Genomic DNA, 27438 nt, shown 5'->3' with positions numbered 1-27438 from the left:
AAAAGCCTCAAATACGAAAGCTCACACAGTGAATTCTCAATACTCAGATCTTAATTAAGAATTAAACTCAGATCTTAACTAAACTGGAAACTTATGCTGTCTCCGGTTTTACAAAACTTTCGCCAGTCCGTTGAAAAATTTCCAGTACCTTCCATTTCTCAAAATTGCTGGAAGACATGCACGCTTACATTTACATAGGGGCCAGATACAATTTCAGCTACACAGAGATCGGTCTATTAGTTTACAGTTACACAGGGATTGCATCAAAATGTTGCCAAATGGTCGCCAAGACTGGCGACTTTTGGAAATTTTTCACCAAACGTAACAACAAAATTAGTCTCTTAGAGCATCGCGAGCTTACTGCTTTCACACCAATTTGCAGAGATACCCATTTACCTCAATATTAAATGGATTTCCCCCCGTAACCCTGTTTGTCCGACGACGCTTTGTATCCTATGACCTTTCCTATTACATTTTACATGAGATGCTCCAATTTACATATTACTTTACTAAAATTCTCTACATATACACATAATTCGTAGTAATACAAACAATGAATAATTTTTACCAGCATTATAATCAATGAAACACGTATCCATGCCTCAGTATCAAATAAATACAAGGGTTTATGTTAATAATTGAATTACAATACAATTGCAAATACAATAATTCAATTACAGTTATTTGATATTCTAGTTCACACAATTAAAATGTAATTATGGTTAAAATTATAATGCAACTGTAATTAAATAATGATTATTGAAATTATAACTAATATATTGATACTTAAGTTTAATTCCAAAACATACAACGTTACTGCTACTCCAATTAATGAAATTATAATGTAAGTGTAATTAGAATGAAATTGCAATTACTGTGTAATAGAATAACAATATACCATACTTGCAGGCGTTAAAGCCGCACTTTTTTTCGTTAAAAATAGGTTTGAAAAACGGGGTGAGTCTTATACGTCGATTTTCAGTTTTTGATTACATACATTTCTGGAAATTTCCTCTGTTCGGAGTTATGGGATTTTTTTTCTTGTTTCCTTGCGGAGCGTGGGAATATGACAGTTATATAGAGCTCAGTCAATGCGCATGCGCTTCATCGACGATCACAGCTGGGTTCGTTTAAACTTTCCAATTTTTTTGAACGACTTTTAAGTGTGTGAAATTTGCTTAAATTTATTGGCAAGTGATGGCTCAAAAACAAAGTCAGCATTGCTATAACATAGCATACAAGTTACGTGTGATTGCATATGCTAAAGAACATGGAAACAGGGCTGCACAGAGGCATTTCGGGCCACCTCCAACTGAGAAAAAGATAAAAACTTGGCGGAATTATAATGATCAGTAATAAAGTTTTATCCTTCAAAAATGTGTATAAAAAAGGAGGTGCGTCTTATACGCCGGCAAATACGGTAGTTTTAGTGATTCCTAATACAATTACACTAAGCATTTATAAAGTGAACTATATAAAAAAACCCTTTCTTTAAATTACACGGTTTTAACTAAATGCATTTAGAATCAAAATAATTCTTTTAACTGCATTAAGAATCAAAATATTCTTAGTTTTTCATAAGTAAAATTAAATTCGCGTAGTTTTTACTAATGATGGATATCTATTTGATTGAATGCTGGATCATTCTTATATATGTCATTTCTATGTTATCCTGTTTTACTTGAAAGTGTCTTATTCTAGAAATGCAAATGTCTTCAGTAAAAAATGTACAACTTTTACACTGATACTACATATTTTACACTGTCCTACAGTTTTATTTTAGTGACGTATAGCATAAGAATATTTTGATATCTAAAATCATTTTTGGTTCTTAATGTATTTAACTAAAGCCGTGCAATTTAATTTTTTTTATAGATACATTATTTTGTACATTTCATAACCCATAGGATAAGGAAAGAATACTAAAGATAATGTATTCTGTATGCAAGAAAATTACTTAATAGCAACTGAATCTTTTTTACAAAAAACCTTCTAATCTATCTGATGGCGTAAAATCACATTAAATTAAGTAGTTTAAAGTTTGATATAATGGTATAATCTTGTCATTGTTTGAAATTCTGGGTCTACTAACACTAAGCTCCAGAACTTTTATTTTCAAAACGACAGAAATTTCTACTGGCTTAGAATTTTTTATTAATTAATTATAATTTGAATTGATTATAATGTAAAAAGAGAGAGAAATCACAGGAAACTAGCATATGAGCTATTCAACAAAATAATTACTAGTACCTTTTCCTGCAAATATTGCCTAACGGGTAATTCCGATTAAAATATTAGACTTAAATAAAACTTAAAGAATTTGCTTTGATGCTTACCCCTTAAATGTATTTAGAAAAGCAACTTTAATTCTTTTTTATAAGGAATGATTTCATTTTACAAGCTGCTGCATTGCATATGGTAAATTTGTGTCATATCATCATCAGTCGTTACACTTATCAACTTATTACATTATTCAACTCTATATAAATATAAATAGCAGGGTGTCCATTATTTACGTATGTAACTCCTATGTGCAGTCATGATATAGTGATTAACACTGTCAATACTCATCGAGCAGCGTTTCAAATTTACTACACAGTATTTCCAAAAATTTTGCTTACATATTTAGGTCACTATATCCAATGGACAATTTGACTTTGCTTTATAAAGAAATAACTTATAACTCGCACTAGTAAAGGGCATTGGCCATTTCTTAACTTCTTTGAATTGGCTGAATTATTCACAGTCAAGTAAGAAACAACATTTTTGGATCTATGAGTAAAATGTTGCGTCAAGGAATCTATCCTTTAAACTACAACAACGCGTTTCTGGGAAATGTTGCATGTGTATGTGTGTGAGAGAGAGAGGACTTGAACTTACATTAATTGTCTTTGACCTGATAAGCTCTTTATGGCTCAGCAAAGACCAAAGGTATAAGCCTCAGACCACATTATTCCGATTTTGATTGTTGGCGAAGACTCAACGGATTAGCATGCGTTTTATCTATTTACCCAATTGAATGAACGATACAAGTTATTTCTTTCAATAAACTTCCACGAAGGTTTTCCTCTTAAGGCAAATATTTCATTTAATAAACTTAGCTTATTTTCACAAGAATCATTCATTTGTTATTAAACTGCTGAACTAAAACCTGTTTTGAGCTTAAAATATTATCTCACTTGACAGAAGAAAAATTTGTTCTAAAACTTTAAGCAGTAAAGTGCATGATTAATTTAGGAACGTAAACATCATGGCCATATTTGTATACGGAGGGCTTTGCAAGCATCTTTGAAGCTTCAAAATAAAAGTGAATCCTCCTGCTTTGGTGCTTCTGCATGCGTCATGAGCTGCATAGTCGGGATGGCTCTTCATAAACGGTGACCCATCAAAATTGTGCCTTCATTTTTATGTGATTATTTTTCAGAAACGGCAAAAACTTCATAAGAGTGCCCCGGCATAAAGATGCCGACATGTATATTGCAGATTAAATAATAACTTGAAAGAAAACACCCTTCATAAAGGTACGGGGTACTGCTATGCGTATAATTTCGTTATCTTCTTCACTAGTCCATAGAAGCAATATGAAACTGTACTTCCATAGTGGTGCTCTAGTGTAAAAGTTCTTGCACCGTTATGAGGGAGCTAATTTAGTGGCCAAGTAAGACCACTGAATGTTAGGAATTCAGCCTGTTTCGATCTTAGACGAACGGGTTGCTGACTGCATGGTTGTCTTTCGTGTTTTCCGAGATTACGAACAAATTTTATCCCTTAGAAAGTACTCCGCGAAGGCATCCCTCACTTTAGGAAAATAGCCTTTGTGTACTTTGTAGCATTCAAACAATCAAACTTTTACGAAGATTGTTTTTTACATGTTAGAAACTGATCTTTATATGCATGCAAAAATCTTTAGATAGCAGACTGCTATGAGAGTTTCTGCTTTTTTCGAACACTGAGAGACTTCCGTAAAAGTCTAGCTTCTTTATGGAGGGACACTGTTATGAAGCGGTTTCGCACAGTCCATCACAGAATTATGACCAAAAGAAAAGTCCTAGCAACCAACCTGGATATTGCAATATCCGCTTTCTGCAGAGCTATTTGGGAAGCTCTGTGCGCAGCATTTACGGCGGCGTCTATCCTCTCTTTGAACTTAGCCGATCGCAACATGAAAAGATGTTTTTTCTTGCCAGATGAGACTAGCACGTTATTCTTGTACTTGCCCTCTTCCCTTGTGCCATCCTTTAGTGTCGTAACACCGTAACCGTATTTCTTGTTGTTATACCTAAAAGAGATGGGAAAATAAATTAGAGTAAAGTAAAGAGTAAGGTGGAGTGAATGAAAGTTGGTTACATTTTTTTTTTTTTTTACTTTTTCCGCTATCAATTTATTTTTATATATGAATTTTGTATATTGACCTTCACTCCCAGTAGATGATAGTATATATCACTGCTTGCAGCTCTCAAATTTTAGACGCTAACTGAATTATGTATTGAAGTGCTTAGGCATTGCTTCAAATTATTAATTAAAGTTTATCTCTCGATATAGAAAAAAAGGTATTTTTTTAACTTTTGAAAGCATTTATGATAAAAAGCCTGGCTAAACATAGAAAAAAGAAGCAACTAATGCGCTTTGGATATCAGTAGAAGAATGGGATCATGATCATTGTTTTAGAATTTGAGATTGACAATTTGTTACTTGCGTTCCGATGAATTACGGATGTGTTTCTTGTATATTCTTCATGTTTGAATTGTTTACCTGTTTCTCTCGAAATGCCTCAACTTATCAGAGTAGAAGTAGAAATCCAGAGTGTTCGTCTTCATATTTCTTGTCAGGGACTTCGCGGTCACGCAGGATCTTCAGGAAAATTTCGTACCACTTGACTGCCAGCCAGGTTCCCGTTCCCGACCTTCTGAGCTCCTGCTCCCGTCCCAGCGTTGAGTGACATCAGGACACTGGGTCCGGTTAGACAAGTCATTTTTTATTTTATGTTTAGCCTAGAATTTCTTAAATTCTCTTGATTTGCACATAATCAGAGTAAAAGTAAAAGGACCTGAAATGAATGGGCAGTTTGAATTTTTCCCGATATCGATAATAATGAAAATAACTCAATTTACGGCCTTTTATTGTAATATTAGTTAAATGTAATAGTGGTTACTTTAGGAATTTATTTTATTGTGATCAAATTATAAATTCCATATTAAAAATGTAAATAACTGTTCTGTAACAGGATAAAACGATAGAAAGTTTTGGGTACCCCTACTTATGTTAAAACATGAACTTTCTTTCAATATATGTACTTCTCTTCATTTTTTGTTATTTATCAATTAACCGATTCACCGATAAAGACCCTATTTAGCATCGACTGCATGTATGAGGACTGTACGCCTAACGATCTGTAATTCGGCAGACAAAATTTTATGAGTTTCATCGGTCGGATTTCTTGTGTTAGTGAGTCGCACTCTCATTTTCACAGCTCCTAGTAATTAAAAATGTTTTCGTGTATATCCCATATTTTCGTGTTGAAATTTGTATATAGGGTGTTTCATAGATCATGGGACAAACTTGGAGGGTGGTGGAACGTACTAAAAATGTATTTTTTGTATAGGAATGCAGGGTCTAAAGTGACGGGTTAAGGCAGGAACGAAAAAAAAAAAAAAAAAAAAAAAAAATCAACGCAAAGTGCTTCTTTTCAGCATTATAGTATTCACAATAAATGTTAAAAAAAGGGAACACTATCAGTAATAGGAACTACAGCTGTGATTGGCTGGCAGTGCAGCGGTAGAGGGCGGTAGTGAGCCGGACAAACCACGATCCGATGCATCAGAGGATCATTCGTAACTCTGATGTCGAGCGTGATGGGTGAGTTTAAGCACAGGGAAAAAGCTGACATGCATCTCATATATGGTGCTGCTAATGGGAACGGCAGAGCAACGCTACGGTTCTACCAGGAACGGTTTCTAAACAGGCGTATGCCGAAGCACACAATGTTCGAGAGGTTGCATCGGTCTGTGTGTGAAAACGGGTCATTTGAAGCCACCTCTGGAAACTAGGAGTGGAAGAAGTGCATAACAACCTCGCATTGAAGAAGCCATCTTGAACATTGTGCATGAATCACCTCAGAGAAGTACAAGAGGTATTGCACGTCGTCTGCAGCTGAGTCATTCCACCGTTTGGAGAGTATTGCAGGAAAATGGTTTGCTCCCATACCATTTGCAGAGTCCAAGCCTTGCAAGAGACAGATTACCTTCTTAGAGTTCATTTCTGTCATTGGTTCTTGCAGCAGTGTGCGGCACAGGCGGATTTCCCATCGGATGTGCTATTCACGGACGAGGCAACTTTCTTACGGGATGGCGTCTTCAATAGCCACAACATGCACGTGTGGGCAACTCATAATCCACATGGCACACGTCCAAATGCATTCCAAACCCGCTTCTTCGTGAATGTGTGGCGGGTATTATTACAGACTATCTCATAGGCTCACACCTCTTACCTGCACGTACAAATAGCTTATGTTATCATATTTTTCTACAAGAGGTGCTACCGGAATTCCTGCAGGATGTTCCGACTGTCGTTCGTGATCGCATGTGGTTCCAGCATGATGGTGCACCAGCCCATAATCACGTGTGGGTTCGTAATTACTTGGATGGGACATTTCCGGACCGATGGATTGGCCGTGGTGGACCCGTTCGATGGCCATCCCGTTCGCCAGATTTATCCAGCTTGGATTTTTTTATGGGGCCCCTGGTGAATTATTTTTATTTAGCAGCAACTCTCTCCTACATAGGTCACGGCCTTCATTGTTACGTGCTTCGCTAACCAATGTTTTTCTTCAGTAAATTTTATTAGGCTCTTTTAAAATCGTCAATTTCCACTGTGTGTTCTTCTTATGGGACAACTGGATGTATTTGTTCCCTGCAACCTGATTCCGCTTCATATGCTTTCCTCCCGCTCTTAACAGGGCCATCGACCATTTTTGACCAGACTACAGGGGTCAGATATAACAAAATGTCCTCTATCAAGGAAAATTCTACCGTCCTGACGTAATTTGGCTGCCATCTAATATTAGCTATCGGTGTTAATTCCATTATCAACTACAATGTTTATCTTCAGAACATTACCCGGGGCTAGTGTTTCAAGCACCGGGGGCAACTGAAGCTTTCGGACTTTCAACTGAAGCAAATGAACCACCTGGATGCTGCGCCCGAGCACAGACGCCCTCTTGCCTCTTTCCTACTATGCCACTGAATATCCCAAAATGTATAGAAAACTTTAATCAGTTGTTCCTTTTTACTTAATGCCGCAAATATGCATTTTTCCCGATTTATGTGGTGTATAAATACATTCTATTAGTCATTTCAACGTACAGTGTGTAGCAATGATCAATCTTAGCATTATAATCGTAACTATTAAAATATTCTTCATTCAGCTCATAGAAAATCATATTCAATTTTGAAAAAAAAATCTATAAGCAAATTAAATTATCGCAAAAAGAAGGAAGTAATACAATTTAGACTAGAAATAGGCTACAATGGTAGATCCAAATATCATTCCTACCGATATCGGTTCCTCTTTGAAGCGTTCCGTAATTTCTAAAATTTACTTTAGATATGTAAAAATAGAAAAATTAACTACAGGGAACAGATTCTGCATGGACTCGACTTCTCGGTAAAAGTTGCTAGAAATCCTTGAAAGATTAAATTCTTTCACGAAAGCATGCTTTGCTTTCTCACAATAGACAAACATTCCGAAACAAATATTCAATGATCTAAACCAAGACCAATATCATAAATGCAACCATCATCTTGAAGACCAACAGAAGACTGTAGTTCCACACGCAGATAGAGTCAAAGAAACCTAGATCTCCGGCGTTATTAATTTGTCCAACAAACAATTGTAATAGCCTGTTGTCTGAGAAATTAGACAAAATTGTCCCTCTTAAGAAACTTAAATGAAAATGGAAAACGTCACAAATTAGAAAGATGGACTTTCCATTTCTTGTAAAAAAAGTAGAAAGCATTAAAAAGCTTTCTAAGACCGTAAAAGAGTATAGGAGAAGCAAACGGAATAATAGACGTTAAGTTTCCAAAGCAAAGGTTCCAAGGATTACCATTATTAATGTTTAAAAAATCTCACTTCAAAAGTTCTGATTAATGAAATACCAAATCAACTTGGAATATTGTCTAACAATTTTCCCCCATTCTTTTATATTTTCTAGCAAAATAAGAGGTTGCGTTAGCTGAATAGTAGAATGCTCTCCTTAAACTTTCTATTGTTGTGTGCAGTGGAAACGTATTTACTTAGGCTGGAGATGGCATCCGATTACCGAATTGTTCGGTACTAAAGATGCTTAATTGACAAGTGTTCTTCCATCCTCTACATGAGTGTAAATATAGACCATACTGTTCTTATTGTAAAGGAAAGCGTATGTCCTACAAATGTCAAGTCGGCTACACAACTTGTATAAACTTCAAGCTCCGCAGTTTGTATAACCAATTATGAACACAGAATATACATCGTATCACTTACGCATCAAACTATCTTATGTTCATCAGAGAAATATAAAACGTCAACGCCAAAACAAGGTATGGAACCAAAGTAATCAGAATAAAACAACGACCAACCAACATACCACTCTTATAGAACTGAATAAGTCTGTAGAGTTGCGCGCCTCCAACATGCACGCAACCAAGAGGTGGCTGCTGAAACTGGAAAATAGACAGAGTCTTGCTAAGGATTTAAGTCCCTTTTTATTCAACTTAAGAAATTACAATTGCGTGCTCTTGCCGCTCACAAACTACGCCGACCCGGCGGTAAAATAAAAATAAGAACCTGAAAAGAAATAATAACAAGACTCTAACTACGAGGCTCTCTAAAAGTAACTAACTTCACCGCGTTTTACAATACCGCTGCTAATTCAGCAAACTTTGAATATCACGTTGAACGATTAACAATTCTCCGAGGCAAGCACACAGGTCGAAACGCGGGGTTCTTCAATTTCTGGCTAACTACCTCCGCGCTCGTGAAGTAAGAACAGCACACCTCGAACTCGTTTCCTTTCTATTTAACTCAGACAATTTAGCAAGATCAAACGTTTGAATTAAGTATAGTGAACAGCGAAGAATTTATGCGAAGAAGATGAAGAATGCTAAATTAAAAATCTGCAGGTAGTTCGTCACAAAAAATAAGAACACTTACGGAATTCTATATAAGATTTCAATGAACAATGATTTTCCAATCTGCAAAAATTACCCTTCCATGACAAGTCTAAAATACGCAGCAACAAATAACAGAAGACGCAACAATAGTTTCATTAAACAGCATTTCAGATGCTATTTTTCTCAAAGATGATCCCGAGGAAGATACTTCAATAAGAAGTCAGAAGACAAACTAATACCAATCTAATCAGAAATACGTATACACAGAAAGAAGTCCGAATTATATAAAAATTAAATTTGGTAAGAAAGTAAGCTCCACTGCACGATACAGTTGATTAAAAAATTAATTAAAGAAGAAAATGATAATATTTTGCTTTTCCTCTTCAACAAATGCTTAACTCTTGGAGATTTTTCCGGATTGTTTCGAAACGGGATAAATAATACAGTTTTCCAAACAGAATAAGGACCCAGCAGACCCGAAGTCCTACACTCCCATCAACTTACTGGCCACTATAGAGAAACAGAGCTCCTGTTAGCTGAAAGATTAAAGCCTCATACACATAAAATAAATTTGAATAATAGGCCTCATACCCATAAAAGAAATTTAAATAATAATCAGTTTGCATTTAATCTCTGTACACAATAAACCCAGTAGATTTAAGATTTCGACAAATTCAACGGAATATCAGAATCTAAACTCTCAGCACTATTACGTATCAGCCTATAAAGTGCATTCAACTCCTTATGGCAGCTTAGCAGTCCTGCATTCCATGCTGCATGGAATATGGAATCTCGTAGCTCTAGTTACTAGTGGAAAAACAAAAGATATTCTGCAGAAAAATTCTAATATCTGCCTCCATATATTCCAAGATCTATGTGCAAGCAAATGCTCAAGATGCTCAAGATTTAGGAAGAAAAATCGAGAGTCCTAGCCATTCATACAACAGGGCAAACAAGGGCACAAAATCTTACTTTAGTATCCAAGATAAAAACATTAAAATTGTTATAATCATCACTGATAAAAGATGTTTCCAACATATTGCCTCACTAAGGGCAAATAGAGGAAAACTGCAAACGTGTGTGAGGCTCACATTGGACATTGAAATCCCATATCCAAAAAATCCTGTATCAAATGGTAATAGCACGTACTGTAAACTACGAAGCAGTCCTTTAGGCTGTTCCAATAAACGAAAGAAGAAAAAGCAGTTACAAGTCATATAAAGGCTTTTTCGCCTCCAAATTACAAAGATATTTGTAATCATGCTTTGCATGTTAGGAATCCCTCCGATGTACATCCAGTCAGAAAAAAGCAACCAGGACATTAGTACTACAGCTTATTACATTTTCAGTTGTTCCTTTACAGCTTCACATCACAGCAAGCTCTCAGGGACAGACTTATTAACTTTAAAGAGGTACTTAGTAAAAACGTAGCAGACGAAGTGTGAAATAATTAAAATAATGACTCTTCTCCAGTATAAAAATAATGAATAATAAAAATGCAATAGTAAGTACCAAATTAAAAATGTAACCCATGAATTAGTGTTTTGTCCCGGAGAAATAGTCTAGAGAAATGATATCTATTTACTATTGGTGTATCATACTTCTAACTATCTTGTTTTCTATTATCCTATTTTCTATCTATCCTTATTTTCTATCTGGTTGTCACTCACTCGCTATGAGTCCCATTAGTATGCGTTCGTAGTGTGGTGGTCTGCACGCTGGGTGCGTTTTCTAGAGGTCCGTGGTTCGAGTACCGGCGAGAACATTGCTTACGTTTCCTCTCTCTTACTTCGAAATAACCTAATGTCTCTACAGTGGTGCCCGAACTAAAAGGGTGGTGGATGATGATTCTCCACACGCAGTATTTGGTGATTGAGTCCCATAAAAACCCATTCGCCCTTTAAAAGGGGGAGTATATAAGATATTTCTCCCGCCTTCTTAGCATGTCTTCGTAGTGTGATAGTCTGCAGGCTGGGAGCGTATTCCAGAGATCCGTGGTTCGATTCCCGGCTAAGGCGTTGCTCGTTTTTCATTTCACCTGCTTCCAAAAAATAGTCTCTACACACATAGCAAAGATGATTATATTGTAAGTGTTTATACTTATAGGAATAAAGCCCTTTCAGAACTATCAACGTACTGACGTTACTTTTCATCCAGCGTTATTAAAGAAAACGCTAAAGCATTCAGTGAACAGAATATTCAAAATATTGGAAAGCAAACTGAATACATTCTGCAAGAAGTCTATTGTTAAAAGACATGTAATGAATGGAGCGAGGTAAAGATGAAAGTGTGTTAAAGCTGTATCCTCAAAAGAACATCACTCAAGTTTCGTGGCCTTGACTCCTCTCTGTAGATTAATTCTTCTTATTCAATTTTTGAAGACGCTCATTTAAAAATTCCCGATATAATTTTGAAACCAGGATAGCTCGGGTCAATTTCAAACGTTTGTTAACATAGCTATTATACATCGGTACAAGTTGTGGAGATCGCATTTGCTATTAATGCCAAAGGTCTGCATTTGTTTGAATTCTCTAACGTTTTTCTAAAGTTTCAATGTCACGTAGCATTTAAGTTTCACTTATTGCATAACATAATTTTGAATATGAAATTCAAATTCGCTATTGCAGCTTATATCACTCCAAATATTTATATTAAATTCTATTCAGTAGTTTCTGAGAAATTAGGTGTTTTTGTGCACGTAAAGATACATCATCTAGATACAAAGCGATTAGAATGTACACTGCTCAAAAAAAAAAAAAAAAAAAAAAAAAAAAAAAAAAAAAAAAAAAGGTCAGTTCTACATTTTTCGTTCTACTAGGCCGATTGACAAAATTCAAATTGCGTTCTTCATGTCTCGAAAGAGCGACTTAGGATATATATTAGATTTATATATATATAGCACTATTCTAACATAGGTATTTTGACACAAAATCGGACTTTTTTATGAAATAACATACCAATTTTTTTACGTATTTCGATTCTACAACTCAAATCACGCCTAAATATGAAATTTTGTAAAATTTGGAGCAAAATTTACGGAGAAATTCACAAATTTATGTTGGCACTTTTTTTTCAATTTGCGCCAAGAATAGTTCACTTGGCGAACTTCTTAATATATGGCAACCTAGTTTCCTTTCCCGTGAGAGGAAAAAAAGTCACCGTCGTTCTTTTTTCCAAATAATATTCTTTATATTATATTTTTAATTATAACTTATTATTTTAAGTAATTTTTTCTTTTTCGAATTTCATTTTAATTGTTTAAGTTGCATGTTTTTTTTTTCGAATAACTGTTTTAAAAATTTCTATTTACCTATTCGAACTGCGTAAATAAAGGTGCAGCGTTTATTTTTTCTCAAATAGTTTTCTTTATATATATTTTTTGTCATAGTTATTATTTTAGGTAATTTTTAAATTTTTATACTTTTATTTTAATTGTTTGCGTTGCATTGTCTCTTCAGATAATTGTTTTAAAATTTTCTATTTATTCCTTCGAACTCAGCCTTTTAAATATATTTATTAATATAAATTTTCCAGAAATTGATTTTATTTATTTGAATTGCGTTTCTTTCGGAAGACTACGATGTAACCCAGACTATGATGCGTTTGAAAACTGCATATATTAAAAGAGAAAATGCAGTAAAGCACAGTTAACACGCCTTTCAATGTTCCGTTCAAAAAAGATATATATAAATAAGAGAGATGTATAACCGACATTTTAACTTAGGATGACTTGCATACACTGCTTTAAACAGTTTTATCATTGTGCCCATTGCTTTACACAATTTTATCCTACATTTGGTTTCTTAAAAAGTTATTCATATTTTAGTCAAATATTTTATTTTTGAAATCCCAGGAATAAAGTATCATAAGATTAAAAGGTTTTAAATTTAAGAAAAAATACTAATACTAAATTATAATACTAAATGCATCCAATTTTTTTATAATATAATAAATAAATATCTTGATATTTCTGACAATCATTTTGAATAAAGTTATCGCCTTCCATTTCATAAAGGCCCACAAACGGCCGAGCTGTAAAGTCGCTGAACACTGGTAGTTCACTCTGGGTTCGAATCAAGGTAAACGGGCTGGTAGCATGTGCGTTTTCGTGGATTTTCTCACGTGTACCGTGTATGACAGCTGGTTTCCCTTAGAAAGTTCTTCACGAAGTATTTCGTCAGAGCCTTTATCAGTCTTTAGAGGCTAAACATTTTGAAGGTATGAGATGAAAGGAAAGACTGGTTTCATTAAGAGGTTTTGGTTTATTTTATTATGACAAAGCACACTAGGGCTATCTGCCTAAGGGATGCCTTCGTGGAGAACTTTCTAGGGGAAACTGGCTCGCATACACGTTACACATGGGGAAAACCACGAAAACGCCCATGCAGCCAGCCCGTTCGCGGGATTCGAACCTCGGACCGAACTACCAGTGTTCAGCGACTTTACTGCTCGGCCGCTGTTTCATCAGGAGGGAAAAAAAAACGCCTTTAGATGATATCCACATACAACAATGGATAAACTCCCGAATCTTCGGATAATTCGACTGAGAAAATCATGGGATTCTCCATTTATGATACGATATGATGTTCTATAACGTAATTTAAATTTATAGAACCATATAGTCTAAAACCAGTCGCTCTTCACTTTAATCTGCAATGATATCCTTTTTGTCTTTTCTGTTAACACAAGCTCAATTGATGGTATTTGCTAGTGTATACGTCCAAGTGTTCTCTCTTTGAACGCCTAAATTCCTTGAAGTATCCTGAAAGTATATTCAAAAGTGTCCAACTTTTTGAAACATCTTGGTATGTCTGACAGCCAAATTTTCCCTGAAAATTTTTGCTTACTTTTCTCCCTAATTTTCTTCTTTCCTTCTACAGTTATTTGCAGTGCTCACACAAGAAAATGAAGATTTTTCGATTGCTAGACTTCCATAAATTTTGCATTCTTGTCAATTTTTTAAAATATCAGGTACATGAACTGCGTTTCCGCTGAAGACAGCTTTTCATTTTCTAGTCATTTTAACTATAAATAAAGTTTAAAGCGAAGTCCAAAGGATAAATATTTTAATTAAAAGATTTTTGCTAAATGACAAAGAAATAAAACAGTTCAGCAGGGTTTATTCTGTACCACCGAGTGACCCGATTCTTAAATCGGCTGAAACAATCTAAATCATATTAAAGATCATGTTTTTTTTATTCACTTTATAACGCGAGAGAAAAATTAGCTTTTCAAAACATTCTTTCTAAGAGGATTAATATAAAAGATTATATTTATAAATATATTTTTAAAGCTGGGACTTGAACCAAACTGTCAAACTTTTAAAGTTTAATTTACATGGTGGTTATAATTAAAGTTTCAATTTGAAATGGTCATAAAAGGAAAACTACCGGACTAAATGTTATCAAACTTGGGAATCGTGTAAAGGAGGTTATGGGAATTTATTTTCCTCGGAAAAAAAAGAGCTCAAAAACTCACCACCAGGGCAAAAATGGCGCTGTATACAATATTGTTAAATGAAATAAGACATGAAAATATCTGTTTAAAATGTGTTTAATAGTTTCCGAAACGTGTTACAAAGCATGTTCAATGTAGCGTCCAGCATTTTCCGAAAGCAAATCCTGTTACTGCATTCTCAACAGCAGCTCTTAGAATATCAGGAGGAATGTTACGGATATGTCAGTGTATCACTTTCTCATTTCTGCCAAATTGTTTAGATTATCACCATAAACAGTGCTTTTGAGATAACCCCATAGCCAAAACTCACAGAGGTTGAGGTCTGGTGGGAAGAGGGGAAGTGTTGGCCTATAAGACATTCATTCGTGAAATGTTGCCTAAGTAACTATGCGACACTCGTGAGGTGGGGCCCAGCCCTGCATAAAAATCGTAGTATCTAAAATGCCACGTTACTGCAGTTCATGTATTATGAAACATTTTAACATTGACTCTAAGTAAGCTGCAATCACAGTGGTCCAGTTGTCGACAGCTCTTCAGAGAAAAATGGTTCAGTTATAAAACTAGCTGTCATTCAACACTAAACGGTGTGGAATGACTGCTATGCAATCGATTGCAGTAGGAGAATGCAATGGAACTAGATAGATAACATGAGGAATTTCTTTGGCCCAAATCGATTAAAAGCGTTTTTAGTCAGTATCTTCATGTTTTAGTGCCGAATTCAGGCTTCAAAAATTACAAATTAGCGATCTGTAAGAAAACGATTTCCAGATAGTACGCACTTGTGCGAGTGATTTGCGATCTCACATTTTTAATCGCTAATACGTGGTTTTCACGGACGAATTTCTCACTTACGCGGATGGCTCACTCGACATTTATCGAATTTAACGCCTTTAAATGGTAATTTGCCTACTTCAAAGTTTCTTAAGGGTATACAACATATTAAACCCGTGTAACAAAAGGTTAAGTTAGATTCCGACCCATATTTCGTTTAAGAATATTACATACAGCGCCATTTCCCCCCTGGTGGTGAGATTTCGAACTTCCTTTTTTCGCAAAAAATAAATTCCCATGAACTCCTTTACACGATTACCAAGTTTGATAACATTTGATCCAGTAGTTTTCCTTTTATGACCGCTTCAATGTGGAATTTTTATTATAACCATTCTGTATATTATTAAATTTTAATTTGAAGCTATGCGTTATATGTTTACCATGCGTAAAATTTTCGCTTTTATGTAAAAATAAAGAATCAAAGCAAATATACTTAGGATAATTGACCAAACCTGAAAAAGTTTCCCCTCCCTCCGAAAATAAAGTATTGAAACTTCGACCTTGAATTTATTGGGTTATCGAAATATTAAATTTGACTTATCTAAGTCCTAGTTTCGACAACAATTCTGTCAAAAATTCCGAATTACTTAAGCTGAAGTAAAAGATTTAGTATATATTCACTGTATGTTAATAAAGTAATCAGAGTGTAATAAAAATAGATTTAGAATTTGCGCTGATGCAACTTTTTGTCTGACTGCACAACATGTAATGGAAGAGAAGGCTTGTAGAGATTTTTGACATGCCTCTAAAAGTAGATGTCATACTTCTTTTGTCTCTTCAATGTCAAAAAACTTTCCTTTGAGAGGCAACTTTAGTTTTTGGGAAAGAAAAAAAAATCACAAGAAGACAAATTTGAAGAACCTGCAGGACGATTGAGTACACATACTTATTTTCGGAACACAAGCGGTTCTCCGAACTGTTTATTGAATAATGAAAAGATGCATTGTCATGCAATACAAAACATTTGGAATACGTTTTCTGGCTGAAAACGTAAGATTAAACCTAATATCACTGGATTTAAACACTTCTTTAATCTTCCGAGAACGTTCCTTCTTTAGCTCATATTCCAAGAATATTAAGTGAATACAATTATTGCAAAAGAAATTGAATATTCATTTGCACTACGGCTTGGTAGTTTACTAACGAGTTAACAAAACTTAAATTCTGCTTTTTGTGTCTAAGAATACAATATTTTAAATATTTACAAATAAAATATTAAATTGGAGATTTAATTTGAGCCTCATCAGTTGCCTAGCATTTGAAGATTGTTAAATACTAATTGTTTGTTGCGAAGTCTAACCCAGGCTTGCATAGTCGGTTTTCGTAGTTTTCTAGGTTCTCTTTACAAAGGTTCTCTATGAAAGCATCTTAATCAAAGAGCTCCCATGTTCTTTCCATGTTCAAATAACCAACTAACCTAGTTTAAGCGCGATTTCCAAGTGAAGTTACTAGCAAAACCCGAATACTCATTAAAAATCATGTAGCTTGCCAATCGGGAGTAACATGAAAGATACGGCGCCAATAATTGAATTTATGTTACGGTACGCTGTTTTTAAACTTAGATGGTCATTCCTTAATTAAATAACTCACCAGCGGCAGAGCGGTAAAGAAGCTGAACACTGGTAGTTCGGTCCAAGTTTCGAATCCCGCGAACGGGCTGGCCGCATGGGCGTTTTCGTGGTTTTTCCCATGCGTAACGTGTATACGAGCCAGTTTCCCTTAGAAAGTCCTCCACGAAGGCCTCCCTCCCTTTAGGCAGATAGCCCTCTTGTGCTTTGCCATGATTAAATAATCCAATCCAATCCTTAATTAAAGATAATTGATTTGTAACTTCTACTAGAACTGACGGTAAGAATTGAAGTGCAAATAAATAATATGGTGTGCAATCTTGATTAATATAAAATTGAAAATATTTGCATAGACAATTGTTTGCATTCAGACAGAAAAAGTTTTTTGAAATATTTGCAATTACTTTATAAGAAGGATTTATTAATAAAGGTAATAATTACTTATTATATTACTGATGATTAGGATTCAGTTCTTGACAATTACATTCTAAATTAGAATTTTAAGGATATAATGAAAATACGCTACGCACAAAAATACATTTTAGGATAAAAAGTGAGTTGATTTTTTATGTTTTAAAACTTCTTAAATTCATTTAATGAACATCGTATCCTCGTAGTTAATTGAATCCAGAATGTTGGTGTCGTTTATATAATTATTCTTACTTGTCCACAGAATCTGCTGATTTATCTAGCCATTAAGTGGCTGAAGATCATTTCTACATAACCATTGAACTTCCATTAATTCAGTCTCTAGAGGGTTGTATATTTATATAATAATTTGACTTTTATAAAAATGATTATTCTAAATCTTATGTTTCTATAAAAATATACAGTGCTTTAAAAATATGGATGATAGTATCAGTCGCTTCAAAAGCAACAGTTTGCTTAGAAATAAATTATGGAGTTGATGTCGTAAAATTCAAATAAACGTCAAAGGAAAATTCTCAGTTTTAGACAATTCGATTTAAACGAAGTAAAGTAGCAGACGATAAAACGCCGAAGATAAAAATTTACTCTTACGAAAATTTACTCTTATTAAAAAAAAAAAAAGATAGAGAGAAATTTAAAAGAATAGTTAGTTAAAAATTTGAATAATATCATCTAGAATTTAAAAAAATAGCTTTCTATATAGTATTAATAAATATTTATTACGCATGATTGAAGGAAAAAATGTCATATAATTAATTCTCCGCAAAATTTTACTTGAAATTTAAGGTTAAAAATAGCTGTGGCAATTCACAGTAACAAAAATCCATAGACCACATTTGGCGTTATTATCGCTCAAAAAATAGATGCCAAATTTCAAAACGCGAAAATATGTAAATTCGTGTATATCTTAGAAAATTTTGAGTAAAAAAGTCTAATTTTTTGCAGATATGCTTAAAAATACACCTACTTTAAGATGATGGTAAAAATTTTATAGGTTATAATTCAAATTTTTTTTCGAAAAATATATAAAAATTATTTAAAAATAGAAATTTAAAAATTAAAACACAAAAAATGGGTAAATTTTATTTGGAATGAACCTAAATTTCGAAATGTGAGAGAAAAAATCAAAAAGTTTAATAAAAAAAGAGATATCAATAAATATTTGCCAAATTCAATTAACATTCAGGAGCTAAAATTTTGAGAGCTAATATTTTAAAAACTACTCGTACGATGTTTACAAAATTTGGTATTCTGGCATAATTTGAGTCGTAGAATCGAAATATGGAAAAAAATTGGTATGTTATTTCAGAAAAAGTCCGATTTTGTGTCAAAATACCTATGTTAGAATAGTGCTATATATAAATCTAATATATATCCTAAGTCGCGCTTTCGAGACATGAAGAAAGCAATTTGAATTTCGTAAATCGCCCCAGTAGAACGGAAAATATAGCACTGTCCCATTTTTTTTTTTTTTTTTTTTTTTTTTTTTGAGCAGTGTACATGTCTTCTGTAATCTAATGATAATGCTTCAAAGGATCATAGTGTACTCATATATTGAGTACACACGTTATGTATATATGTTATCGTATCCATGGTTTTGCATACACCTTGTAACATGGCAATGTATTATCCAGTGTCTAACATTAATTAGCTTTAACGCCACAGTATTAAGTACCAAATCTGTATGTATGTTTATGTATTAGTATATTAGCACAATGAACACGTATGGTTATCTAGATAAAGGTGAACGTGGCGCTATACCGATTAACCCTATTGGTAGAGGGGTGGTGCCCACGTCCTCCGTCGCATGTCGCATGTCATATGTCGCATTCTTGACGGTTAGATATTCGGATGGTATATATGATATATAGTTATCACTATATCACCTCATAGAACATAAGTAAAATCTTATTGTTATTGTATAGATTTACTTAAATTATTTGGGAGCAATAGCAGTGATTTAGTTTAGGAATAAGTCCCCCAGAAATTCAAGATAACATAAAATTTCAGGTAACATATCATGCAGAACATCAAATCTTGCGATAAAAAATGCTGTTAAAAATTTAAAAGCCACAGATAGGGAAACATTATCTGTTATTTCATCGTAATATAAAGTCACGTGGAGATCTGTTCACCTATTTCGTAATGAAAGGACTAATTTTTCAAAAGATACTTTTACATTTAATTCGTTGGATCACTTGCGCAAGAGGCCTGTAGCAAATATTTCCCTTAAGGGCCATTTCTTACTCTTTACCTATGCAGAAATTTACGAACTGAAAAAGATAAATGCCACACAAAAGTTTCCTTCAAGATGTTTAATCAGAGGCATATACATAGCCTTTTAATCACTTAATTTACTAAGAAATGTAAAATTTTAATTTGAAAGATGATTAAAAGTGTTATGCAGTATTAACTGGCAACATCGCTGGCAACTATCAGTCTGCTAGGTTGTCGGGATTGAAAAATTAAAGGTACTATTGTGCATGGAATGGCAAAACTTGCTGTCTGATGAATGAATAAGGCTTCATGAAAATAGACTGCTGACTGTGTTTCTTGCCTGATGCCTTCTCTCCTTTAGGAATTAGTTTACAATTCTTTCAGTCATTAATAATTATTCAATATTCAGGATTTAGTTATTAAACAACAATTCCGGATATGAATTCCTGGTGTATTTATAGGGTTCCTTGCGAGTTTACTCAACATTGTTGGTCCGAAAATCACACTTTCAATTTTTCTGCTGCCAAAATTATTCAAAAAACATTTTCCATTGGAGAACTGGATTTTCTAGAGGCATTTCACATTAAAAAAAATCTTACTGTTCTAGTTAACGATCCTAATTCCAATCCGTCTTTGCCTTCGGCCTTTAAAGAAAGTATGTTTTAGTTCTGGTTTCACCAACAGATGGCGCCACTTGCTTATTCTTGTCCAGGCTTTCTTATCTTATTCCTATCTTGTTCATTTGCGGTTTTTTGCAACTGAGGATGGTTATTCGGTAAAACCATCGAAACTAGTCCTGTGAAATTTTAGAAGATATAATGCTGATTTTTGTTATTTGACTTCTGAATTAGTAACAATGTCTCAGTTACAAAACAATAAGAATTAAACGAATTACTCGATGATGAACTAATAAAATTACTTTCCTAATGATGCGTTTTCGCTGTGTAGATAAAGGGAAAAAGAGGGCTTTTACTACAAAAAGTAATATATTTCTTCTTTCTCATATTGATTAACCAGGAAATACCGAAAGGATTCTATCATACGTGCCTGATGTATTTATTTATGAAAAAAGGCTTATTTTAAGCTTTTCAAAACATCAAGCAATAAAATTAATGCTTTGAAATAAAATTTATTTCAAAATATTATTTTTTATTCTCCACGTAACTTTTCGAAATTTAATTTTTTGAAAGCCTTTTCAAGGTGAAATATATACGGCATTATTTTTTTCCAAAAGATAAAGGCATGTGGTTCAAACATTTTTCACTTATATATCATACGATCAGCAATTAATTTTAGTTACGTTATAACGTGTAAACTCAACCCATGAATTTAATATTCCATAAAAATGTATCTGAAAAAGATTACAGTATTATACATAAAAATTCATTTCATTTAAATTCTATAGGTTATTAATGAAATTTTATATGTATGTTATAATATTTTGAATGCAGCTTGAATGTATATTTACACGTTTGAGTGTATAACATTTAAAAATATTATTGGTAATTTACATCTACTACTCAGTAAATTTAGAAAGATGCATTCTTTTGCACTATTATTATTTGATAGTAAAATTTAACCACTGAATGTTAAAATATTGGTCTAAAAATGAAATTTAATAAAACATTATAAATATTCTGTCTATAATGCAACTCCTTAATCGAATTTTTGCGTTGTCTTCAGAATTTGGCTTCATCGAGTGATTTAATTGTGAAAAAAATACATCAACTACTTGACGTTTTAAAACATTAGAAAAATAAATGAACAAATTATAATGAACATTTATTATTTTGATGTTAGAAACGTCTTTACATGCGTAGATATATATATCAAATATAACCAAGGTTTAAAATTTAACCATTTCTGCAAAGTTTGAGATTTTTAATTTATTCTCAATATTTAATCAATGTGTAATTGCTTGACAAACTGTGCGATTCAAAAGCAATAAATACACTTCTAAATACTTTTTTTAACGTTAAAGTGTCTTTACTTGAGTCTTTGGCAATTTAATTTTTTAAAAATTTTATACCTTTATATTATGCTACCATGCATTTATTGTTCATTTGAACTTGTAAAATAAGGATTAGCATGACGTAAAATTTAAGATTTGAATTTATCTCTAAGCGGCTAAGCGCAAACAGCCAGTTTTCGCGGTATTGCCTTTTCAGTAAGGCATAACCCCTAGAATTTATTTTTAATGTTAAATCAGTCTGTAACTGATGAAAGATTTCAAAACGAAAAAATAATTTAAATATTCATTTTAACTTCTAATAATCAATTTAATCCATATAAATTAAAGTGCATTTAATGAAAATTACATACAGTTCTTAATTATGAATATTGGGGCGTTATTATAACTAATAACAAGTGTTTTTAATACCGTATATTACGCAACATATACCAAATCGTTTGATCTTTTTTACTAATTCTTTGCTTTGTATTACATGCATTCTCACAATATAGTATTATTTAATAATCTGAAGTTCATATTTATATACCAAATGCTTTAGATTAAATGCTTTATAGATCACCAGTGGCATAGTGAATATGATTCTTGAACACTGGTACTCAGCCCCTGGCTCAAATCCCTTCGAACGAGTTATGGTATAACCGCCTTTATAATTTTCTCCATGTGTAACGTAAATACGAGTTAGAAAATCCTACAGGAGGGCATTGCTCTTCCTAGGCAGCAAGCGAGTGCATACTTGTTAATAAATTAATCTGACCTTAGCCAGATGTATCAAACTTGCGAAAGAACATTTTTATGAAAAGATGCATAAAATATTATAATCCATAGCCATATTCAGTTTTATGTAGTATTTCTTTGTTCGGAAATTAAAAACACTAGGTACCTCCAGGCATTTTCAACCACGTTCATTTTACCATAATTTTCGATTGTTACTGCTTAACGGCAACTAATGAGTTCCAATGTTGTCAAATTCTCCTTATGCTCAACTCTAACTGTTACTTTACAATACTCATTCCCTCCTACTAAATTATCTCTTAACTTTAGTAACGATTGCTGCGCAAAACGGTTGAATATCTCGCACACTCCTCTGTGCGGTGACGACGACATATTTTGCGATCATATAAAGGAAAGTCGATACCGTCTTGAACTGTCGATACCGTCTTTTTTCATAAAATCACATCGATTAGGTGGAATGGGCTGCGCCCTTTTCTATACCGTCTTGAACTGTCTATTTTAAAATAGAGAACATTGCATCTTTCTAGAAGTGGATGACCAACATCATTTTCATACGTTTTGAATAATTTCGCTTCTCCACCCCTAAATTATGATCTTATAAACTAGAATCAGTGCAGCGACTTTAATCCATTTCTCAACCGACCACTGATCATCGTCAATACTTTGTATTAGCCATTAAAACTTGATGAAGCCAGGTGTTTCAAGCCTGTGCAACATTATACGTAATAAAAAAGTACAAATTATAAAGCAGTTCAAAACCTAGTCCAATTGCACACTGAGAGCAGCAACAAGTGGTGGTAATAATGTAAAATAAATTTTAAAATTCATCTCATAATCCTTTCGAAACAAATAAATGTAAAAACCAAATGCCAGAAGCAAATTGGCAAACTGCAAGAAAAAAGGTCATCAAGGGTAAAAAAAAAGGGTTCCTTGCATCGTATTATATGTATCTATATCTATCTGTTTATCCAACTATTTATCTATTTACCCACCTTTCTCTCTATGCTTTATACATACACCATAAAATATAAAATATAAGCTTTAGACAATATAAAATTAAAAATATAAGCCTTAGCCTTCTTAAGCATATCCTTTGACTGTTTTGTGCAAATTAGGCTTATAGTTCTACCAACCTTTGTGGTAAAAGTGGTAGTGTCCATTCTAATCGTTAAACTGTTTTTCTGTTAGAAAAGGATTAAATGGCTTTCCTAACATATAAAAAAGGGAAGTGAAAAAATGAGTTGACGTTAATAGAGTATTTAGATTACTAACCATTCCCCTTCGTATTTCAATCCATCCGATCTCTCCGCGATTCCAAATCCACATCGCCTGTCGTTCTTCCATTCGCCCATATAGGTCTCGGTGACGGCGGCATCACACAGTTCGTCCTGGCTAACGAAACTGACGTTGCTGTCAGTGTGTATGGAGCCCGCCTGGCTGTGCGCCATCCCAGAGTGACTCGACTCGGAGCTCGCAGAACTTAGGTTCGAACCCGAGCTTCGGATCGAGCTCACCCCCCGCCGGTCGATGTCCCCTGTGCTCCGCTGTTTCTTGATCTTCAGCCCCTAAAAGCAAAATATCATATTAATCGGAAGGAACTAAAATAAAAATAATTAATCAATGAATAAATAAAGCTTTCCTGAATTGAATAAAGCAGTGAAACGATGTTTTTTCTCCTTTTGTTCAAGAATGCTCATATAATGTTTCTTGTGGCCGTTCTCATAGTAATGCAGCTAGAAAGTTTAAAGAATCGTATTTAAGGACTTTTAAGATAATGCTGGCTGTTTTGCCATAGTAAAAATTTAAAAGAATCCTGCATTTAGCTTACAGTCAGGTTCCAGTTCAACAAATAAATTCATTAATTGATTACTGCTAATGACACAGCAAATGGAGGGCTATATGCCTATGGGAAGGGATACCTTAGTGAAGAACTTTTTGACATGTGACATACGACGGAGGACGTGGGCACCACCCCTCTACCAATACGGTTAATCGGTATAGCGCCACGTCCACCTTTATCTAGATAACCATACGTGTTCATTAAAGAACTTTTTGAAAGAAATTGCCTTCATATATTTTACACACGGGGAAAACTACGAAAACTCCAAATAGCCAATCCGTTCGTCGGGATTCAAGCACCCGTGTTCATAACTTTACTGCTTGGCCACTGGTGGACTCCTCAGCAACTGAAAACTGACGTTAGTATGTAACTGGAGCGTAAAACATTCCAGCCGACTAAAAAACGGATTGGTGAAGTGCCGCATGGAAGTTCCTTGGTAGTGAAGTGTTCTTTGAGAGCGGTGCTTGTATTTCTCTTTGCAGCTAATACCAGGCTGAGGAGCTAAGCTGCTTGCAATTATTACAAATAACCACGCTGTTACCGGCTGTATTGCTACTGTTCCAAAAAGCCCAGCTTTATTGTAGGCTGCGTGAAGCTGCGGACCATCACTCCTTCTGTTTCTTTCATTTTGCGTTTCGTCACTTTAAGTCTGGTAAATGTTATGTTTGCTTTATAGAGTCTCGTTCCCTGGGTTATTTTATTTCTAGGTTAAATAATGACTTTTGTAACAAGAAATTCCCTTCTCTAACATACGTAGGATTTCCATACTAGAGAAACGGAAGCCATCTTTGGTTAATTCCCTTGTAAGCGTAAGGGGCTAATGTTTTTGGCGAAATACGTATTCAATAATAAATGAAATGCAACAGCTTGTTTCAATATGAAAAAGAGAAACTAGTTATCAATAATGTCCAAATTTCGCTAACATTCGCCATATTCAATACAGTACTCAAACTAAAAATTAACCTTGTTTTCCTTTTGGAAAGAGAAGTTTTGGTCGAGGCACAATTTAGGTCACGTACTACCTTTTAATAAATATGTGCCAAACTTTCATTTTTACACGGGCCTCGTAGGGCCAAAAGTGTTAATGAAAGAAAAGTATTCCATGGTTGATTTAATCGGGTTATCTTCATAACATTATAAATAATTACCCAGGATATCATCGAACAGTCATGTTAAGTCATAGGGCCATTTTATGGTTAGGCTGATTCTATGCCCTTTAAATACATTGCGGAATAAAATATTTTTATCTCCAGCATGCGAGACTGTCTATCGAATATTCTGAGGATATGCAGTTTTGAAGCATTTTTAGTTCAAAGGGGTGTTAGTACAAATGCTCTCGAAACGTGTATATATGTGTAAATGAAAAAAAGCCCTTTAGGCATAATATAATTTTTTAAAATTCATTCTTCATTCGCTGCTTCTGTATAAAACTGTGTAAAGAGAATAATTAACGACATCAAAATGATTTTATAGCAGAGACTTTAACTCATCTATCCAACTAGGTTAATTCACCGATCCGAATTGCGCATTCATGTTGACATGGGAAGCCAATATATTTGCTCTGGTTATAAGCACGTGCATAAGGAAGTTTTCTTAATCGTAAATTAAAATGACATTATCTCATATTTCTAAATTTTCATGCTGAATTACCCAGTACAATACCATTTTTCAAAATGATTAAGTAGAAGACTCTTTTGCTAATTAATTTTTATATTTATAATTCAGCAAGATTCCAAGTCTTTCTAAGTAAATTTATGGCAGAATCACAATTATTAAAAATAGGTTTCATAAAGCTCTCGAAAAATTGCTTCAGTATTTAATTAAGATTTTTTGCCGCTAATTAAATAGCAGGTGTCGAAACTTCAAAGCATAAACTCAACAGCAGTATTTATTTTAAGAGAATCTATATGTATAATTTCCTCGGAATACTATTAGAATCATAGCAAGACAGCCATTATTACTGTTTGCGAAACAATCTTTTCAATATTTTACTTCTAAAAATTTGCTCAAAGTAAACATTAATATATTTTATTTGTCAATCTCTCTTTTGTAATAACACGCGATTTCTCGTTATATAAAAATATAAATTATAAATGAAAATTTATTTTCATTAAGGAAAAGAGCACGGAACTTTTATCAGTTAATAAAGAGATCTGACGTGTAATACTCGAAAGGTTAATTTAGCTTGGTTTGGTTTCCTTAATTACGGCAAAGTACGCAAGAGCTATCTGTCTAAAGGGAAGGATACCTTCGTTGAAGACTTTTTAAGGGAAACTGAATCATATACGTGTTACACATGGAGAAAACCATAAAAACGCCCATGCAGTCAGGCCGTTTGCCTGAAATCGAACCCAGGTCGGAACTACCAGTGTTCAACGATTCTACCGCTCGGCTGCTGGCGAAAGGACAACCGTAACCATAGATTTTACATGCTTCAGTTTTATGTAATAATGACAACAATAAATGACTATGCTTTATTCGGGATACGAACGTTGACCCGCACTGGAAGCTGTCTTATTTAACCACTGTACCAACCAGGTAGCAATACAGTGTGCTGCAAAAAATTTATTAATTATTAAAGTCACAGATATTTTCTACTTTTCTTTTGTTGAATAGCTGTGTTATTCTTCTTATGTTGTTCTTCCCAGATTGGATTGGAATGGGAATACGACACGAGATCAACTCGGCCACTTTAAAACCTGGTTACAGTTCCATGCTGGTATCATCACTACATACTAACATTCCAAACTAATATTTTAATCAAACTCTTTCTCATATGATTCTGCGCCAGTGCTAATTAAAAGACTCGTCTAAGTTATTTTAATGTCGACAACGCGGCAGTATCAATTCTACGGCGTGTCGAGTTTTTGTAGTGTCGATCGTATTATCCTGAAGGTTGCGGCCCTCCTTTCCTTAACGCCATCTTCTTTAGCGTCATTTCTCCCGCCCTCTAGCGACCGCTTAAGTGTTACGCTTCTCGGCTAAGGAGGTACACCTGTGAAGACTTTGGGCAGGCGAAAATTATGCATTAATCTTTTTATTCATCACTATACTAAGATTTCTCTTTTATCACGTTGATCGGTAACTAGCTTCGGTAGTACATCGGTGTTGATGCCACGGCTACAGTCTGGATTGTTTAGGTGAAGAACACCAGAGCTCTCTTTCAGAGTTCCATCCTACTTTGACCAACAACATCTCCGAGGATAACATTTAAGATTTGATTACCTCTACACTATGAAA

The 27438-nt window shown here is 34.1% G+C and overlaps 1 protein-coding gene across 4 annotated transcripts in view; it reads right to left on the bottom strand.

The window, feature by feature from the left end:
* The window catches only part of jp (junctophilin), a 288282-nt gene that overhangs the window by 105845 nt on the left and 154999 nt on the right, over positions 1 to 27438 (bottom strand). For all 4 annotated transcript variants that reach the window (XM_085813222.1, XM_085813224.1, XM_085813223.1 and 1 more), the window contains exons 5-6: positions 23631 to 23923; positions 4061 to 4279 (exon numbers count right to left, since the gene is read on the bottom strand). In XM_085813222.1, the coding sequence (XP_085669348.1) occupies positions 4061 to 4279; positions 23631 to 23923 (512 nt within the window). The remainder of the gene's footprint in view (positions 1 to 4060; positions 4280 to 23630; positions 23924 to 27438) is intronic.

Source organism: Stegodyphus dumicola, chromosome 3 (assembly GCF_044657685.1).
Source record: "Stegodyphus dumicola isolate Sdum_Otavi_A_Nest chromosome 3, ASM4465768v1".
NCBI classification, from domain to species: Eukaryota; Metazoa; Arthropoda; class Arachnida; order Araneae; family Eresidae; genus Stegodyphus; species Stegodyphus dumicola.
This window is presented reverse-complemented; position numbering and strand designations above follow the sequence as displayed.